General features: G+C 38.2%; 1 protein-coding gene across 1 annotated transcript; it reads left to right on the top strand.

Annotated features, from left to right (window-relative positions):
* Positions 1-1,917: 1,917 nt before the first annotated feature.
* Positions 1,918-15,299, top strand: LOC112947238 (TPR repeat-containing thioredoxin TTL1-like). The gene is made up of 7 exons (XM_026039276.1): positions 1,918-2,028; positions 2,159-2,245; positions 3,900-4,007; positions 5,274-5,358; positions 11,139-11,200; positions 12,936-13,127; positions 15,213-15,299. Exons 1-7 carry the CDS (start codon positions 1,918-1,920, stop codon positions 15,297-15,299), a joined length of 732 nt encoding a protein of 243 aa, XP_025895061.1.
* The last annotated feature ends 1,761 nt before the right edge of the window (positions 15,300-17,060 follow it).

Here is a 17,060-nt window from a genome sequence, read left to right as displayed (position 1 = left end):
CCTTTTAATTATGCAGACAAATCATCTCTTATGTGTCTTCATGCTAAGCTGTGCTTTAAATTTTTTTTTTATGAAAACCAGATGCTGAGAATCACAAAACTGCACAGCTTAAAACTGAACATAATTTTCACAGAATGCGACCATACTCATAAGTTGATTTAATTTTAAAAACTGATTGGGGAAGAAATTTAAATATTAACATCAAAAGACTAGAATAAATCTTGTATCTGTTTAGTTCATGTGATCTGCTTGTTTTTCTTCTGCAGAAGTTAACACAACTGACATGCTAAAAAGTAAATGATCAACATGTGCATGACTTCATTTTTATGGGAATTACTATTCTTGTACTATTCTTTCATTTTTAAAACATACAAGTTTCTAGTCTGAAACAGGTGTAGCTCAAAGGACAGCTTACTCAAGCTGTTTTTTAAACTGACTTCAAAACAGAGTCTTGCATGGGAAAGGCAAAGAGAGAAAACCAATATCTTCAAGGACCAAGCCATACTAGGTGATAAGCAGTGTATTATTCATAAATATATATATACATAAATATTCATAAATCCATTATCCACTCATAAATATATACAACAGAAAAATGAATTTAAAAAGAAAAAAGAAGAATGTGGGAAAATTTTGACCCTGGACATCAGTGTCTGTGTTGCAATTTTCAAAAATACCTTAGTGCAGGAGAGGACTTCCAAGAGTTCTGCAATGCTTCGTGTCCCATCCATAAAGACTAGTTTTGTCACCTTAGGAATCACCTAAGCTGAAATGCATTAGCGAAAATGCATTAGTATCAAGGACTCTTATGACTGCACCTGTCTTGAGCCAAGATTTGTGTAAATATGTCCTTAAAAATGCAGATAAGCTTAGGGGCACTTTCATAAAGCAACTGTCTTGTCTTACCTGCTGGGAACATGTCTGTGATGGGTCGCTTCCRTGGTATTTCTCACAACGTGTTAAAAATAAACTAGACACACTGGACACAAGATTGTATGTGTTGAAAAGACAGTGTGTGTTGTATGGGCGGTGTCACAGCATTTTTTTTTCTCTCAGATACATTTGTAAAGGTTTTTTAAATGACCATGGACAACATTTTAAAATCTAGGAAATTTATTGTGTATCTTATGCTGAGTCATTAAGATGCTTGTAGATATAATGTTGAGAATGAACGAACTTTATTGCAATAATGATATTTTAATATTACAGCAATAATATTATATACAGTTTTTAAAATACAAGTATTAAAGCATGTAGAAAATGGCTAATAGTAGCAGGTAAATCGAATTGCTTAAAGAATTGAAGCAATAATTGAAAGCTCGTCCTGCATCAAGAGACAAGGAACAAGAGGACAGTAAGCAGCCGAGGAGGAGAATATTTGTACCTGTTGCTAATTTAAAAAAGCAAAGTGGAGAAGAAATTAGCACTCCAAACATGGTGCAATGCCACAAGTGAAACTTAAGTATTTGCAAATTGTTTTTGTAGCAACATTCAGAGGTAGGTGCAACAGTTGTTTGCTGGCCTTGTCCTCAATCCTGCTAGCCATGATCAGGCTGTAGAAGCAAGAAATAAATTTCAGGCCGAGGATGAGCTTAACCTGCAGAGGAKGAGCTTAGATCTTTCTCTCTTCCCTCGGATACAGAAATACACGGAAGCCGGGGGGATGATCTCCCCAAAGCTGCTTGATAAATTATGGCAGCCAGCAGAGTCAGTTAATCAATAACCACACGGAATGACCTTTTTGTCYGGGTGTGTGTTCCAACACTTGTCCGAAGTACCCCTGTGCTTCCCCAACATGGAGCCCAGAGAGCTCCAGGGGTGTCCATGGGCACGTGGGAGGGACCAGGCGGCAGCAGTTAAACGGCCGCCGCGGCGGTTGGGCCTCGCACCGCAGGGGCAGGAGCGCGGGCTGCAGCCATGGCGACGTGGAGCCGGGGGCCGCACGGCCATGGCTGCCCCGCCGYGCAGGAGGCCCAGACGCGGCTGCGCTCGGCCGTGGCGCATGAGCGGGCGGCGCGATGGCCGCAGGTGCCGCCGGGGCCTCGCCTCCGCCCCGAGAGGGGCCTCTCTGAATTTCAGTGTCACAGGAAATTTCAATAATACGTGCATATATATTTATATGTATATTATATACGTTGTATTTGTGTTCTGCTTCCAGGCCGTCGAGGATTACAGAGCACTCCTGAGGCTCCTGAAGGAAGCGTTTCCCCACAGCACGGAGCCGACGGCTGCCTATTCACAACTGGTAACCTTAAGGCGGTTACAGGGGTGATAAACAGGCCGGAGCCTCTCGCTTCTGCTGGCGTGTAGTTGCCTGAAGACTCCTGTCCCTGCCATATAAAACTGGGATTTAAAAAACTTTTGTTATGTTATTGTAACTTTTGTTATTCAGACTATGAGAATCTACCATCCCCTTTTAAACTGCATGCCCCAAAGCGTGACGTATGTAAGACCCTTAGTGTGCAAGACGAGTAACTGCTGCAACTACAAGATGCCACCAAAGGAGGGAGAGAGGGACAGAGAAGACCATGTGCGCAGTACCCTGTATTGGAGRCCATACAGAAAAAAAAGAAATTCTTGTAAATTTGCCATCAGGGAAAATTCCTTCGCCCATCCATTTGCCCRTGCCATGGAATTACCATGCATGTTTGACCCGTGCTGCGCTGTGGAGCTGCAAGGGGGTTCGGGAGGGCAAGAGGTGCGAGTGGAGGGAGCCAAGCGACTGCACGTCCGCGCGGCGACAAGCGGGTGCTGTTCAGTGAAGCTGGGCCTCGGGCACTGCAGTGTGTCCCAGCATTGGTCTGAATGGGMTGGCACACCTGTGTGCCCAGGAAAATGCTTATGAGAAGTCTCGCTGTTAATTTAAATAGCACAGAGACTGATTTCCATGTTAGGTTTCCCTTGACGCCTTCACCTTTGTTATTCCTTCTGGCTTTTAAGAGGGGCTAAATTCTGTTCACGTTAAAATCAATAGCCGAGCTCCAGCTCCTGGTCTGCTGGCTTGTGAGGAATTCAGCTTTATTATTTTTAATATTATTGTGAGATTAAAATGGAACAGTTAGACTTGTTGCCTCTAGACTTGTTCCCACCAACACATTTTGCAGTTGCTGCAGTATCTGTGCTTGTAAGTTTTTTGGCTGCAGGACAAAATCTCCAGGTAACCTCTCCTGCAGTGTTATCTGGATTTTCCAGATTTCCTAGTTTCAGAGTAGCTGCTTAAAAGAAATAATTTGAGCTGGGCAGCCTGATGTTTTCTGATCAAATAATATATGTATATATGTATGTGTTTATATATATAATATAATTTTTTTTTGTTAGTGACATTTCTGATCAACTATACTCCTACTTAATTCCAAGATACCAAAATTTCACCATGCTGAACCCTCTGTGAAATCTCCATTTAGTTAATCAGCTCAGTTTGCTGCTTATGGGTGATATTAYGTTGGTATTCAAAATACTGACCTTTTTAAACAGGCCTGGAATTATTAAATTTATATTGCTTAGTTCTGTGGCAAGTTTGCAGCCTTTAACATTTGTCACATTTCTGAAACTCTCTTTTCTGGGTTATTAAGRAACACTGTAGACACTGTAACATCAAATAATAATATATAAAGCTCCCTTAAGCTGTGAGCTTTACTGTTTAAGTTAACTGCTGAAGGGTTAGATCATCATCTAATATAAAGTGATATGTTTTCATTTAATTCTGCAGAGCCAACTGCTTTATAGAAGCTAAAAATCTGTCCTGAAATAGAGAAGTATCTTAGGGAATGCACTTGAAGCAGACAGCTGCTTAGAATAATGACTGTATGGGAGAGGTAGTAGTTTTCATTTGGGTGAAGGGAGTGTATGCAAGACTAAAATTGCAAAAATAAATTTGTGATTCTGGTCATATGTTTCAGCTATTCGAAACTTACTATCATTTAGCTGTAGCCTTGCAAAAACTGCATCGCCATAAAGAGGCTGTGGATGAACTCACTAAAGCAGTAGAAGTTTCATCGATCCCTAAGGTAAATCTGCAGAGGAATTTATGATATGTATGTTGCATAATAGCTTACTTTTTTGTCAGGGGAAGAATATCATAGGTTTAGAGAGCAGCTAGGCTTACAGTCAGGCAGMAGATCAAAATAGTATGTTTTAATATACATTCTCCAGTTTCAGTCTCACAGTTTTTTATTGCAGTAAATTTATCCTAAAATGATTGACAGCTGTGTCTTAGAGTTATAACTTGGAATTATGACTACTGTACTGCAAAATGAGATCATCGAATATAATAAACAATACTACATTTAGAGGCTCCGTTCAGACTGAACTACAAATAATCCATCTTCTGAATATATTAGGTTATCTTGTGCTTGCACATTGCATTAAGCATATTAAAAATTGACTTGTGAGATGTTTAGAATAAAAGGAGATATTTTATTAGGTAATGGAAGGAAAAACTTGAAATCCCCATTTTTCTACTCACATTACCCTTTTCATTAGATTTTATCTTTAATGATCAGTGTTTCTGAAATTATGGGTTGCTTCTTGATCCCAGCATATATTTGGAATCTTTTGATTTAAAATTTCTACTGATGAAATCATATCTACCATTAATATCATGTTGAACTTGCAAGAGTTTGAAAACACTTAAAAACTACTCTGCGTTTACAGCTTTTGAGATCCTCAACACTTTCTAGAATTACTTTTAATGAAAATAACAATTTTCTAATTTTTGTAATTGAACTCTGTTAATGTATACATAATAATACACATATGGAAGTGAGTGTCGACTTATATTTTCATTTCCAGAATTTATCTGTGATTCGTTTGTACTTGTTTATTAAACAAACACACTCACAATGGTAGGCTTGCATTGGCTTTGCGGCTCTTATTCAATCTTATTAACTTCTTTTTTCATTTTTTCCCTCCAAGGGAGTAAATTGATTTATATGAGGATGCTGTTAATGCTATAACTCCCTGTCTAGCCCCTTGGGTTCTAATGTTTTTTAAACACAGTACAATTATGGGAAACATTATACTGGAATGACAGCATAAATCATCCCCATAGGAGTCTGAGCAGTCTAGGGAGTAATCTTACAGAGCCCTGCTGAGGTAAATAAGAACAGTAATTTGAAATAAATAAAAGACCAATGGTGCTAATGTGAGTGTCTCAAGAACGTCGTTATATTTGTAATGACAATGTTTGTTTGGTGTAACGATACCCGATGCAGTATAATGCCGCTGTTTAAATCATAACTTTGTAGTCCATGATCCTGTCTCTTTTTCCTCAGAGAGTGTGTCAAGTTGGCTGTGTTTCCACATCTATCCTCCAAACACCAGCGCTTTGTCGAAGAGCCTACGCRCATGTCAAATGTGGTAAGAGTCTCTGAAACCCTGGTCAAATGTAGTAAATGACAACTGTAATTCCAGGTACTGAGGTATGCTGTGGGGATTATTTTATTCCACATTTCTTGCTTCGTAGCCTAGTCAAGGCGTTAGAAACATTAGGGAAATTAGGTAATAAAAAATGCTTTCGCTTGSTGTTCATCCACTGAAAGCAGTGTTGTTGTTTACATGCAACAGGGGTCACTTGTATCGCTGCACACTCCAGGCACAGTGGGAATTTGACAATTAAGCAGTCTAGCAGTTGGCTTCCTGCCTCCTACTGCTATTGATACCCCAGATTATTGTTCTTCTGTTGAACTGGAGGGGAATTAACATATCAATTCAAGATACAAAATAAAACAGTTACTCTGAAAAGGATCTGCTCTAGGTATTTTTGCCAGTCTTCATGCTTTTAACCTGAACAAATGTATAAAATAGAAAAATACTTCAAAATATGATTTTTTTGGGTAGAAAATGTGTCTCTCCAGAATACATTAAACAAGACAATATCATACATTTAAAAGCATAATAAAATTGAAAAGTAATTTAATAAAATACATCTTTAAATGAGAAACTGATTGTCCGTGAGATTTCTTTTGAGGACACTGGGGAACATGCTCACAAAGCAACTTTGTGCAGTTCAAAGCATGCTGTGCTTGTGCAAAAAATGCAAAAAATATTAATTGCATAATTGTAAACAATATTTTACAGCAAATTTTAAAATATGATCATATTATTTCTTAATGATTTCTGACCCTATTTTAAACAAGATTTGAGCTTGCCCAATCTGTAGCACAGATTTATGTGTTGCTAGTATACACTAAATTTCAGCAATACGAGTGCTATCAATAAGAGGTCTAAAAGTTTGTGTATGGCAGAAAAGTATTTCTGGCCTCAGGAGCTCCAGTGTGACTTGAGTAAATAAGCTGGCATGTGTTTCTTTTAACTAAGACATAGCTTTTGCTTAATTATGCTTCTTTTTAAAAAAGTGATAGAACAGTAAGTAATTTATACAAAAAGCTTGTTGAACAAACCTCTTTATCTGCTGTGATTTAAAATGTTAATAATAGATTTTATAATGGAATTAAGGAAATAAATCTAGTCTCCTGAAAAGACACACAATCTCTCTATTCTAATCCTCCACTGTAGATAACTTCTTSTGTAACTACATGTGAATATAGTAGTGTTTCTGTGGAAATCGTGGCTGACAGTTGTAACTAGTTTGCATGAAACTTTTTGTTTGTCATTCATAAACACAATCATTGCAATATCAAAAATCGTGACAAGTGGCAAAACTTTTTCTCCAAATTCTGCTTCAGATTTTCACAGAATCATTATGATTGGAAAAGACCTTCTAGATCATTGAGTCCAACTGTCAACCCATCATTACCACATCTGCCAAACCGTGTGCCTAAGCACCTCATCTACAAGGTTCTTGACCGAGTTCTGCTCCTCATGCTGAATACATGAGTAGGATAAATGCAATRTATTTTTCAAGTGTTGAAGTAAAGACTGTTTCCTTCAGGATACAGTCCTTCAGGATACAGACAGTGGTATAGATTTTGTTTGGATGCTTCTGATGTTTTGATGTTTTCAGCCCTCTTTAATGGGCTGGAGCAAGCTCAAGAGGCCAAACCAAGCTCTGATGGATTTTAAAATCTCAACTGCAAATACTTGGGAAGGTGGGAGTTCATGCAAGGGGTAGTCATTTCTTCTTGTGCTGTCAGTATTCAACAGTACAACTATCAAAACAAAAGTAGTATTTTTAATCACAGCTAAGCTRGTTAAGCATGTTCACCATCTGGATCCAAATATGAATTTGCAGGGTTATTTAGATGTCATGAGYAAGTAAAGTGCTTTGTGTCATCCACAAAGCCTTTTCTCCTAAAGCGGAGAATGATGGACTAGGCAGTAGTCCTGTATTTGTGTTTCCTGCAAGTGTTACTCCATCTCAGAAAAAGCAGCATGTAACTTTTTAATGAAATTATACAAATTATATTATATTTCTTCTCTTTCAGATATTTCTTTAATACTGTTTCATAATCTCATATGTATGTTACAACTGTACTTTTTATATATGGTTATATGTATTTCCATACCATTTATAGATTGGATTTTATACCATTATTTATTTTTATATATAATATATAAACATATATATAGAATAATACATATAATATATAATAAAATAATATATATAATATAATATATATTMTATAATGTATATATATTATATACTATGTATTATGTATTATGTATTATATGTTATATATGTATTTCATTATTTCATTATATATATATTTCATTATATATATATAAATGAAATACATATGTATTATATATATTTTATATATTATAAAATATATATATTTATTTCCATACCATTYATAGGTAGATTTTATTTATTTGCTTATTTTTTCATGATTTTATGCTTTCTGAAGATACATAGCATGTCTTTCTGATTCCACTTTGAATTAAATGATGTAACCCTATAAAACTGTCTTTTTATGAAATGTATTTTTAAAATCAATAATGATGCCTCTGTAGAACTACAATGATGTTATTTATTGTTCTTTTTTTTTTTTTTTTTTGTCTCTCTAAGTCACTGCAAGTCACTTAGAGGGGATGCAGTGGGGTGAAGGAAGTGCTCATCTTTTCAGAGAGGTGTCAGTATTTGGCCAGGTGGTCAGGGACAAGCAGACATTGGTACAAATGCTCCCCTACAACACCAGCTGTCTTCCTTGCTACTGAATGGAAACTCAGGGTCATAAATTCTGTGCCAAGCTCTCCATTAAGTTGTTTTGTGACCTTGAAGCTGTTGCTTCATTTTTCTGCATCTCTTGCTTTCCTCCTGGCTGTCTGTTTTGTCTTTTGAAACTGTATTTTTTAGTGACAGGAACAGTCTGTATTTCTATTGTGTGCTCTCTCCATGTTTCTGATGCAGTAGAGCAAGACATTTATTGATACCTTTCATTGAGTCATATTGGTGGCTAATGCAGCTCATTCAAAAAGGGCAAGATAGAATTCTGACTCAAACGCACTTGATCTTTTACTTCTGGATTTTACTTTGAAATGAGGAAAAAAAAACCAGCCCAACTATTTGCTGCAAATGTGTGTAGTGTCATCCTGCTGGAATCACAGTGTGCCTGGGAGCTGGGCATCCTCTGTACTAGTACMTGCAAATTCTGCTCCGTGCTCTCCTGCTACTTTGCCGCTGTGGCCACGCTCCCACGAGTACCGTGGAAGGCAGTGTGACCAATACCTGTCACCTGTGGTGACTTGTTCTCCTTCCAAAGAGTCTCTGTAGCTTAGTTCTGAAAAGAAAAGAGGCAGTTTCACCAGGATCTGTTAGTCCCAGTCTAGGAGTTTGGTGCTGGTGGCCAATTTCAGCCGAACATAAAAACAGAGGAGTCCAAAGATACTAGATTCACACAGATGTCATGAAAACAAGAGGTAGATTTAGGCTATCTGAAAGGAAAAGGCAGCAACATAAGCACAACCTCTGTTAGCCATTAAAGAATTTGTATGATAGAAAGATATGAGTAACCCAACTTCAAAAGAAGTTGTACTCAGAGCTGTGCAATGTGAAATCTGCCTTTAATCCAAAGCTTTGTTTGTTTCTGTGTGGATTTTCTGTGGTCTAACAAGGCACAAGGTACAGCTGCAGCRTTTCTTCATGTTTGTATGAGAACTGAAGATCAGAAAGGGATGTGTTACTATGGATTGACAAATTGCCACTTAAAAGAAGCCCTCGCAGCTGGTCACTAGTCATGATTACTCCATTCCATTCACAGAATAATATGACTTCATGTTGATGAACATTTTATTCATGAGGGAGATTCTCCAGGAGGGCACACGTTGCCAGTTACTGCAGCTCAACTGATGGGCACTAAATTGTTGGGCTCTGTCAACTTAATCAGTTTTGTCTTCGTCCATATTCTTAATACTATGGATCAGAGCATTCCATGTCTTATTTGCTTGGATGGAAAAAGCAGAAAGGGATGTTCCAGAACGTTGTGTTTGCAAGCAGCCCCTCAGACGTTTCCCTGCTTCTCTTCAGGTGGTTGCTGCTGACAAGTGGTTAAAAGAAAATGCTATTCAAAATCCTTTTTGCAATTGCAACTGATCTCTGCCTAAGCCAGTGTTAGAAGTGGAGCTGTGCAGTGTTCCCTGAGTTACATGTGCTGATTTACTCCAAGACACAGAACTCACAGAAACTCCTGCTGTTGTAGCATACTGCTGCCAATACTTAGGGTTTTTCCTGATGTTTTTAAATTGCTGGGCACAGACCCTGTAACTTCTAAGCCTTGTGAGTGGTGGACCACTGTTCCTAAAGGTTCTTGCAGCCTGGAGGAGACCCGTATTCTAACTATTACTGCCTGTCTAGACAGGTCASTAGTACTGCCTTGTGCCAGAACACAGCGTCTCTGAATGTTCTCTGAAACAGTGAGAAGAATATAAGAAGGTAGATGTGTTTGAGGTTGGGTTTTGTTAAATATTATGCTACACCGTGTAAAAATTCAGCTTACTCAGTCAAGCAGAAGTGCTTAGGTTGGGTAGATGCAAGATACAAAAGTAACAGCAAACACTGTAGCCACTGAGTAGCTGTTTTCAGTGCTTCTTCCCCCATATTGGGTCGTCTTTTCTGCAGCAGTATTGTGGACTTGGAAACCTGTTTGTCATGCCAGGCTCTGTTCCTTTTCTTTCTGTCTTTTATAACTTCTTCTTTTCAGACTACTTTTTTGTTTGTCTGTTTGTATTTTTTTTTTTTTTTTTTTTTTTTGATCAGAAGTAACTTATTGAGCATTGAATCTAAGAATTCAGAGGATGTTGGACAAGAGACTTGCACTTACTGAGCCAGAAGTGTGCACTTATGCACTTGGAGTGGCCTCACAAGGGCACCCTGTGAAGCTGCTGCTTCAGTTTACTGCTGATTGTGCAGTTACATAAGAAATACCAACATTTTTGAAAATGGACATTTATAGCTGTGCTCRCTATAATTTTAAAAAAATGTATAATAAAATCTTTCTCTTCATAAACCTCTTACACTTACATATTTTGATTTGTACTTTTAGGCCATAATCCTTTCTCAGAAGGTGTCTTGTATAGTCACATGGAGCTTCTAACAGTTTTAGAAGTCTTTGCTTTTAACTCCTCAAGAATGTTCTTGATTTTGTTGCTTACAATTGGAAGGGCCAATATTCAATTCAGAACGCACCAAGAAACAAACTTCATTCAATACTAAGAAAAAGCTCACTTATCAAAGCGCCAATAAAAGCCTAAGACTTCAGACAAAACCACTTTCCACAATTTATTTGGGGTTTAATTACTGAAAGGTTACATTTTTTTTTTTCATAAAACTGAATCTAGAATAACCTTCCCTAGTCTCACAGTCTGGGACTGCAGGGCCAGCATGACAGTTCTGTAGTATTACACTACAAGTGTGGCAAAAATATCCCATCCTTCCATTTGGATACTTAACAAGGCAGAAGGTTGAGGAAGAAAGTCCTCGGGAAGACTAATTGTCTTACATAACTCCTCAGCAAACACACCCCTCCATTTGAAGARATAACCTTAGTTGACCCCAGTCAACTCAGCTAAGGTTTTAGAAGAGGAATTCCAGGTAATAGTAGCAAGATGTTGCTAAAAATGTCAGTATTGCATACTCAAACTGTGTGTGTTAAATGTTTTGATTTCACCATTAAATGCATGTGATCATCAGAAAAATGTCTAAACTTTTATTTGTTGTTTTCTCTCTTTTGTGGTAATAGAAAATTGGAAAAAAGCAATAGATGATGCTAATAAGGTTGTCCAGTTGGACCCTGCAAACCCTGTAAGTAATAATAGTATGAGTTTTATATTCTAGCATTTAATTTATATTAGTGCTTTATTTTATTCCTTTAGCTATTACTGACTTCCTAGAAATCATTTACCTACYCTGTTGTGTTTGTTATCTGAAAACACTACATTGCTTTTAAATAGCAATACTATAATCAAAATAAGCCTAGATGTATTTGTTTAAAATAGTTGATCTTGTAAAAAGTTTTGATGTGAGGGTAAATTATATTGTGATAAGGAATATTTGCAGGTTTGAATTTTAAAATCAAGGTGGAACAGGGTCATATTTATTTAAAACAACAATAGATCCAGTTATGCAGGTCCCATGAAATACAATTTGCATGTCAAAAGGCTGTTATTATGCAGCATTGACATTGTGGAAATACATATAGGCTGTACCCAGCTCATGCCCTCCTTGTGCCAGACTGTGGCCAGTCTGCACAGGATGTGTGTAYGAGGACCCAAGACCCAAGACTTGACCTAAGTCCTAAGAACTCARTGAAACAGGTTTGCAAAAAATATAGGGAGAGATCTGGTAACCCAAAGAGTGGGATATTTTGGTTAACTCAGAATTTAAGTATGTGGTTCTTAATCAATCAGCAATAGTTAGCCTGCTCCTGTCACGTGAAGATGGTTTGTTTCTGTGCTAAAGTGCTTGAGAAAATCAGGAGAKTAGTGCTGTGAAAAATGTGCTGGTAAACATCCCATGTCTGCTCACAGCTTTTGTTACTTGCTATGCTGTTAATACTTTTGATGAATGCTGTTGAGAGGACTCTGGCTTACTGTAGCATTATTATTATTTTATTCCTTTCAGAGGGCTGTAATAAACAAAAMAAACAGAGCAAGTGTGTGTTTCAAGTACAAACAAATATGTTCATTTTCAAAAATATCCCATATTTTTACTAAAGCAATTTACAGCGTTTCAAATTTATGTAATTTTTTGCAAACAGCAAATAATAAGCTATTCATGTGGTTAATGTGAAAAAAAATCATACATTTCTGATGATTCTTAAAAGAACTCAGAGATCTATGTTTAATGCAGAATTATCAGGTTGGAGGTTAAATGGAAAATTTTCCGCTTATATATTTATATATAYATATATATATWTATATGCATAGTTATGTAGTGTAGATCTATGAAAGCCATCTTTAAACTACCGACTTTGAGTACTACTAAAATGTGAGCTTAACACGGGCTCCAAAACTTATCCAAGTTAATCAGTAAATTTTTGGATCACCAGCCTATTCTGAACTCTGAGTTCTGCTCCTAAACCTCTTCTAGTTCTTGGGATACGTGGATAGATAGGGTACAAAGTCACATAGGACATGATTTGAGGGGGACAGWGGTGTAAGGAGTCAGTATTGGTGTAGTGACACACACAGGAAACAGAATTGCCACTGAAAGAGTTGTGGCTGGAAACACATTGCACATGATTCCAAGCTCTTGGAAATGCTCTGGGTTATCCCAATTTAAGCAAAAAAGGTTCATGTCAGAAATGAGACGCTGTGCTTCTTGGAGCACGCTGGCCAGGTAACTGCTGTTATCTTAACCAAAGCTGGCCCTGCTCACACCTCCTCATCAAAAAAATGCCCTTTGAGACTCCTCTCTGTTTCAGAGTCATCTCATATCTTCAATTTACACAAAATAATCACTACCTTTTTACCACAAAATAATCACTACCTTCAGGATGAAGCAAACTGAACCTGCTGCTGTGCTTTCTGCTTTGCAGGACATATACTGCATCAGGGCACTTGTGTGGAGTAGTGTAGGACAGAAGAAGAGGGCAATGGTTGACTTAAACCACAGCCTCAAGCTGAATCCTTCTCATGTCTGTGCTCTAATCATAAGGGGTGCCATCATAAACAATCTCACTGCAAAAGGGATCCAGCAACCCTTAGAGAAAAATAAAGATCAYGAAAAGGTAGGGAAATTTTTGTTTTCTTTGATTTTTGTTTTTAAAAAAAGAGAAGATATGAGATCAAATTGGACTTTGGTTTAATCATTTGCAGATCTTTTCTAAGCCATCGCTTATGCTGAAGCTGAAATTGCCCTCAGTTGCTTTTGCTTCTTAAGTTTTGATGTGACCTAATCCTCCCCCTCTACCAATGGCTTTCTCATAGTGTTGAATATTTATGTGAAAAGTTTGTTTCTGGATCACTCTATGATTTCACATCCTTCCTGCAGTTGCTGCTAGTGTTTGGTTAAACAGAGAACAAAACCCTTAGGAAAGCAGGACACTCCTCAGGACATGCAGTTCTCCCTGAGGAGAAGCTGAGGGAGCAAACAACATGTGACAGATGTTAATCACATTGCCACGGGTACGACTGAAGGCGCTCAGTTACTGCTGAGATGAACGTGATATAAGCACTGACATACAGCAAAACAGCAATAAAAAGGTAATGCACCTGGTGCAAAGGTACAAAAAAGCACCTGGTGAAAAGCTGTACTGACTGTTGTTCTTCACTATCTGCTTTGCGAACTTTATTCTTAATGTTAAAATTAATAACATTAACAAATAGAAGGACTTTGGTTACTGAATGGTGTGCGTGCACATTTCTGCATCAATAACACAGCATCAGTGGAACAGCTCCAGGTCATGTTCCAGCTCTTAGAGTAAAACATTGATCAGTTTAAGTATCTAACCTGGGTTGGCTAAATCACCTTCTGAATCATCAGGGTAGCGATAAAGAAACTACCTTTTGAAATAACGAGGATCAATCTTTATTTACTTTTCCTCCTCCTTTTGTGCTTTGAGGAGGAACCATAGGTCTCTCTAACTCTGTATTAGAAGCAAATTACTTGGCATGAGGTAGTATTATAACAGCATAAAGATTTTTGCAGCTGCGAAATTCAAATTGCATCTGTATGAAACAAGCAAAGTGAAAAGTCTGAAAATCCCTCAGGCAGATTTTAGGTGACTTTACTGAAGGTTACTCTTTTACTACATGAATAATTGATTTTTGGAGTAGTTCTTATGAGCAAGCCTTGTGAAGGCAGATCATGGCATTCCAGCAGGAGGATAAATACTTGCCCTTAGATTTTTTTTTGATGAGAGTGTTAATATCTACACTGGGTAGATAAAACATCAGTTTCTATGTTACCAGTATAACTATTGATGACAATGTATGTATTGTAACTAATCACTCTTTAAAGCTAAAGGAATAATGTCATTTTGCTCTCTGGGAATTGCAGATGTAATTTCAAGGAATCTTGCTAAGCAAGCTGAATAATTCAAGGCAGAGCTGTGAATCTGCAATGCTGAAGAAGATGCTTAATTTTAAGGACAGAAGTATTTTGTGTTTTGTAAAAGAGTTTGGTGCGACTTAATGACATGCTCTCTGACACCAATATTTTAACCTTTAGCACATGCRTGTAGGGTATTTCATATTAATTTGCTAGACAGCTTGCAATTTTCATACACTTCTCTGCGCAGTTCAAATGTGTGTGGTAAGTACTGTAGCAGTAATTAATGTGCAATTAGTAAATAGACACTGTAATGGAAGGATCTGTTTAAGGAYTGAAACCTTGTAGAGCTTCCTTCGCTACTCCACAGAGCAGGGTATGTGTAGGGAGCAGCTGTACTGCCTCAGCAAAAGCACTTCTCAACTTGCTTTGTTCCTGGRCTGATGCAGGATATGGGTACCAGGGTCACTCAGGGCCCATTGGTAGGTATCCAGTGGGCCTGCTGGGAATCAAGCTGTCAGTTATCCTGGAAAGTTTTGCAATATGAAGATCCCTTGGTTGAAGCTATAAGCTTGGTTCCTTCCAGCAATTAGGAAGTCTTCACAGATAATACTTGATCACTTGACATGACTTGTATTAAAATAGGCCATAGGATCACCTGTTTCTTTTAAGGATCTTTCTAGTAGTCTGCTGTGATGTTTTTTGGAATATTGATATCTTTAGCTTTTCCAAGTGCTCAAACTTATCAAAATAATCCCTGCTGTGGCACTGAGCAYCTACACCCATAGTGTACATAATCTGTTTGTAATTTTTTTGTCAACAGGCCTTTCAACTCTCAAAGAAGAATGAGCAGTTTTTTGATGTGGAGGACTTCTGCAGTCTTAAAATGTCAGACTTCTATGATAAGTGAGTACTTGTGCACATTTGATTGCTATAGAGAGGAGTAACTTATCTGAGAAATGACTGAAATCAGAACAAGCTTTTATCTTTTATGTTTTTGCTCTTTGGCAATGACCTGGAMAGACTGGAGGMCTGGGCGGCGAGAAACCTCATGAGGTTCAACAGGGGCAAGTGCAGGGTCCTGCACTTGGGGAGGAATAACCCTGGACACCAGTACAGATTAGGAGTGGACCTGCTGGAGAGCAGTCCCGCAGAGAGGGACCTGGGCGTCGTGGTGGACGACAAGTTGACCATGAGGCAGCAGTGTGCCCTGGTGGCCAAGAAGGCCAACGGGATNTTTTTCCTTTTTCTTTTTTTTCTTTCTTTTCCCCAGTTGTGGAAGATATGGTCATTATGGTTTATCAATCTGTTTTGTCTATATTGCTCTGTACAGGTTCTGTATTTTCAAGGAGAAGAGCAGAATGAACTATATTTGCCAACATGTTAGTGTTCTTTTACCATAGTTTCCTGGTTTGGATTTTCTCTCCCTGTTTAGTCCTTCAGCCCTTATGTGTTTGCATCTTTGATCATTTCTAGGATAGATCTGAAGTATCTGGAGTTCAGATACAGTGTGTTTGAGACTAGCTTCTTCCAGACATGCTCTGTCTTTACAGAGAAGGAAAGGAAATCATGTTGGTCCTTCAACTTTTTAACACTAGGGGAAAAGCTAGAGGCTAATTTACAGTATCGTTTGTGTGAATTTTATCACTCTTGTGAATCTATATTGCACAGAGTGAAAATCAAAATCCATATTGTTCTCCTTTCTGTGCTTCAAATGATGTTTTTCAGCAGAGATAATGCAGAGTTCACAAGCTTCATGTGCAAATAGTGCCTGGATGTTACAATTCTTAACTTTACCAATTAAGAGCACAGGTGCCTAACACACAGCAGGGGACATAATGTGCCTTACAAGTGAGTTCTAAGAAGCCACAAAGATGAGTGGAGAAACATCATGGAGTTAAAAATGCAGAGATGAGAAATAAGGTCTGAATCTCATTCCTCAAAGGTGCTTGCCTCCAGTTGGGATTCTTAGATCTCAATGTTCTTTTCTTCCCATTGAAGCAGCTTCATTTTAGTTTAGCTTAAAAAAAAAGAACACTTAGCTAGTGTAAAGATTGCATTGGCTTAAACTGAATTGCTGCTGTGTAGTACAAACTGAAGACATTTTCTTCAGAAACAGAAATAACACTTGTGATTTCTCCAGGGATAAACATGTTTAAGAATATGAGCTGGTTTTCAGTTCTTCACACAGAATCATGGAAATACTGGTTTGAAGGCCATCAAGTCCAGCCTCCCACTCATAGCAAGACAGTTGCCAAAAGTGGCTGCTGGGGCTTAGTCTGGCTGAGTCTTTAGTGGTTCCAGGGATGGAGGTTCCAAGCCCAGTGTAAATCTGGGTGACCTTTGCCAGGGCTCAGTACCCTCCTGCTGAAGCTGTTTTCCCTAGTGTCCAGTCTGAACCTCATAACCTACAACTTGAGGCCACTGTCTCATGTTTTATCATCTGCCACCATCAAGAGAAGATCAACGCCATCATCTTAGTAATTCCCTTTCCATCAGTCCTTATAGGCTACAGTTAGCTCCTCCCAACCTTAGCCTTTTCGGCAAACTAAGCAAGCTTGCTTCCTTCCATTCTCCTTGCAGGATGTATGCCCTCGGCCTCCGATAGCCCTTCCCTCTTCTTTCTGTAGTTTCTTAATTTCCTCCTTGGACTAGGTGACACAAACCTGGA

The sequence above is a fragment of the Nothoprocta perdicaria genome, unplaced genomic scaffold (genome assembly GCF_003342845.1).
Source record: "Nothoprocta perdicaria isolate Ctin4 unplaced genomic scaffold, notPer1 scaffold_227, whole genome shotgun sequence".
Taxonomy (NCBI): Eukaryota; Metazoa; Chordata; class Aves; order Tinamiformes; family Tinamidae; genus Nothoprocta; species Nothoprocta perdicaria.
Note: the sequence above shows the minus strand (reverse complement) of the source record. Positions and strands in the feature narration are given on the sequence as shown.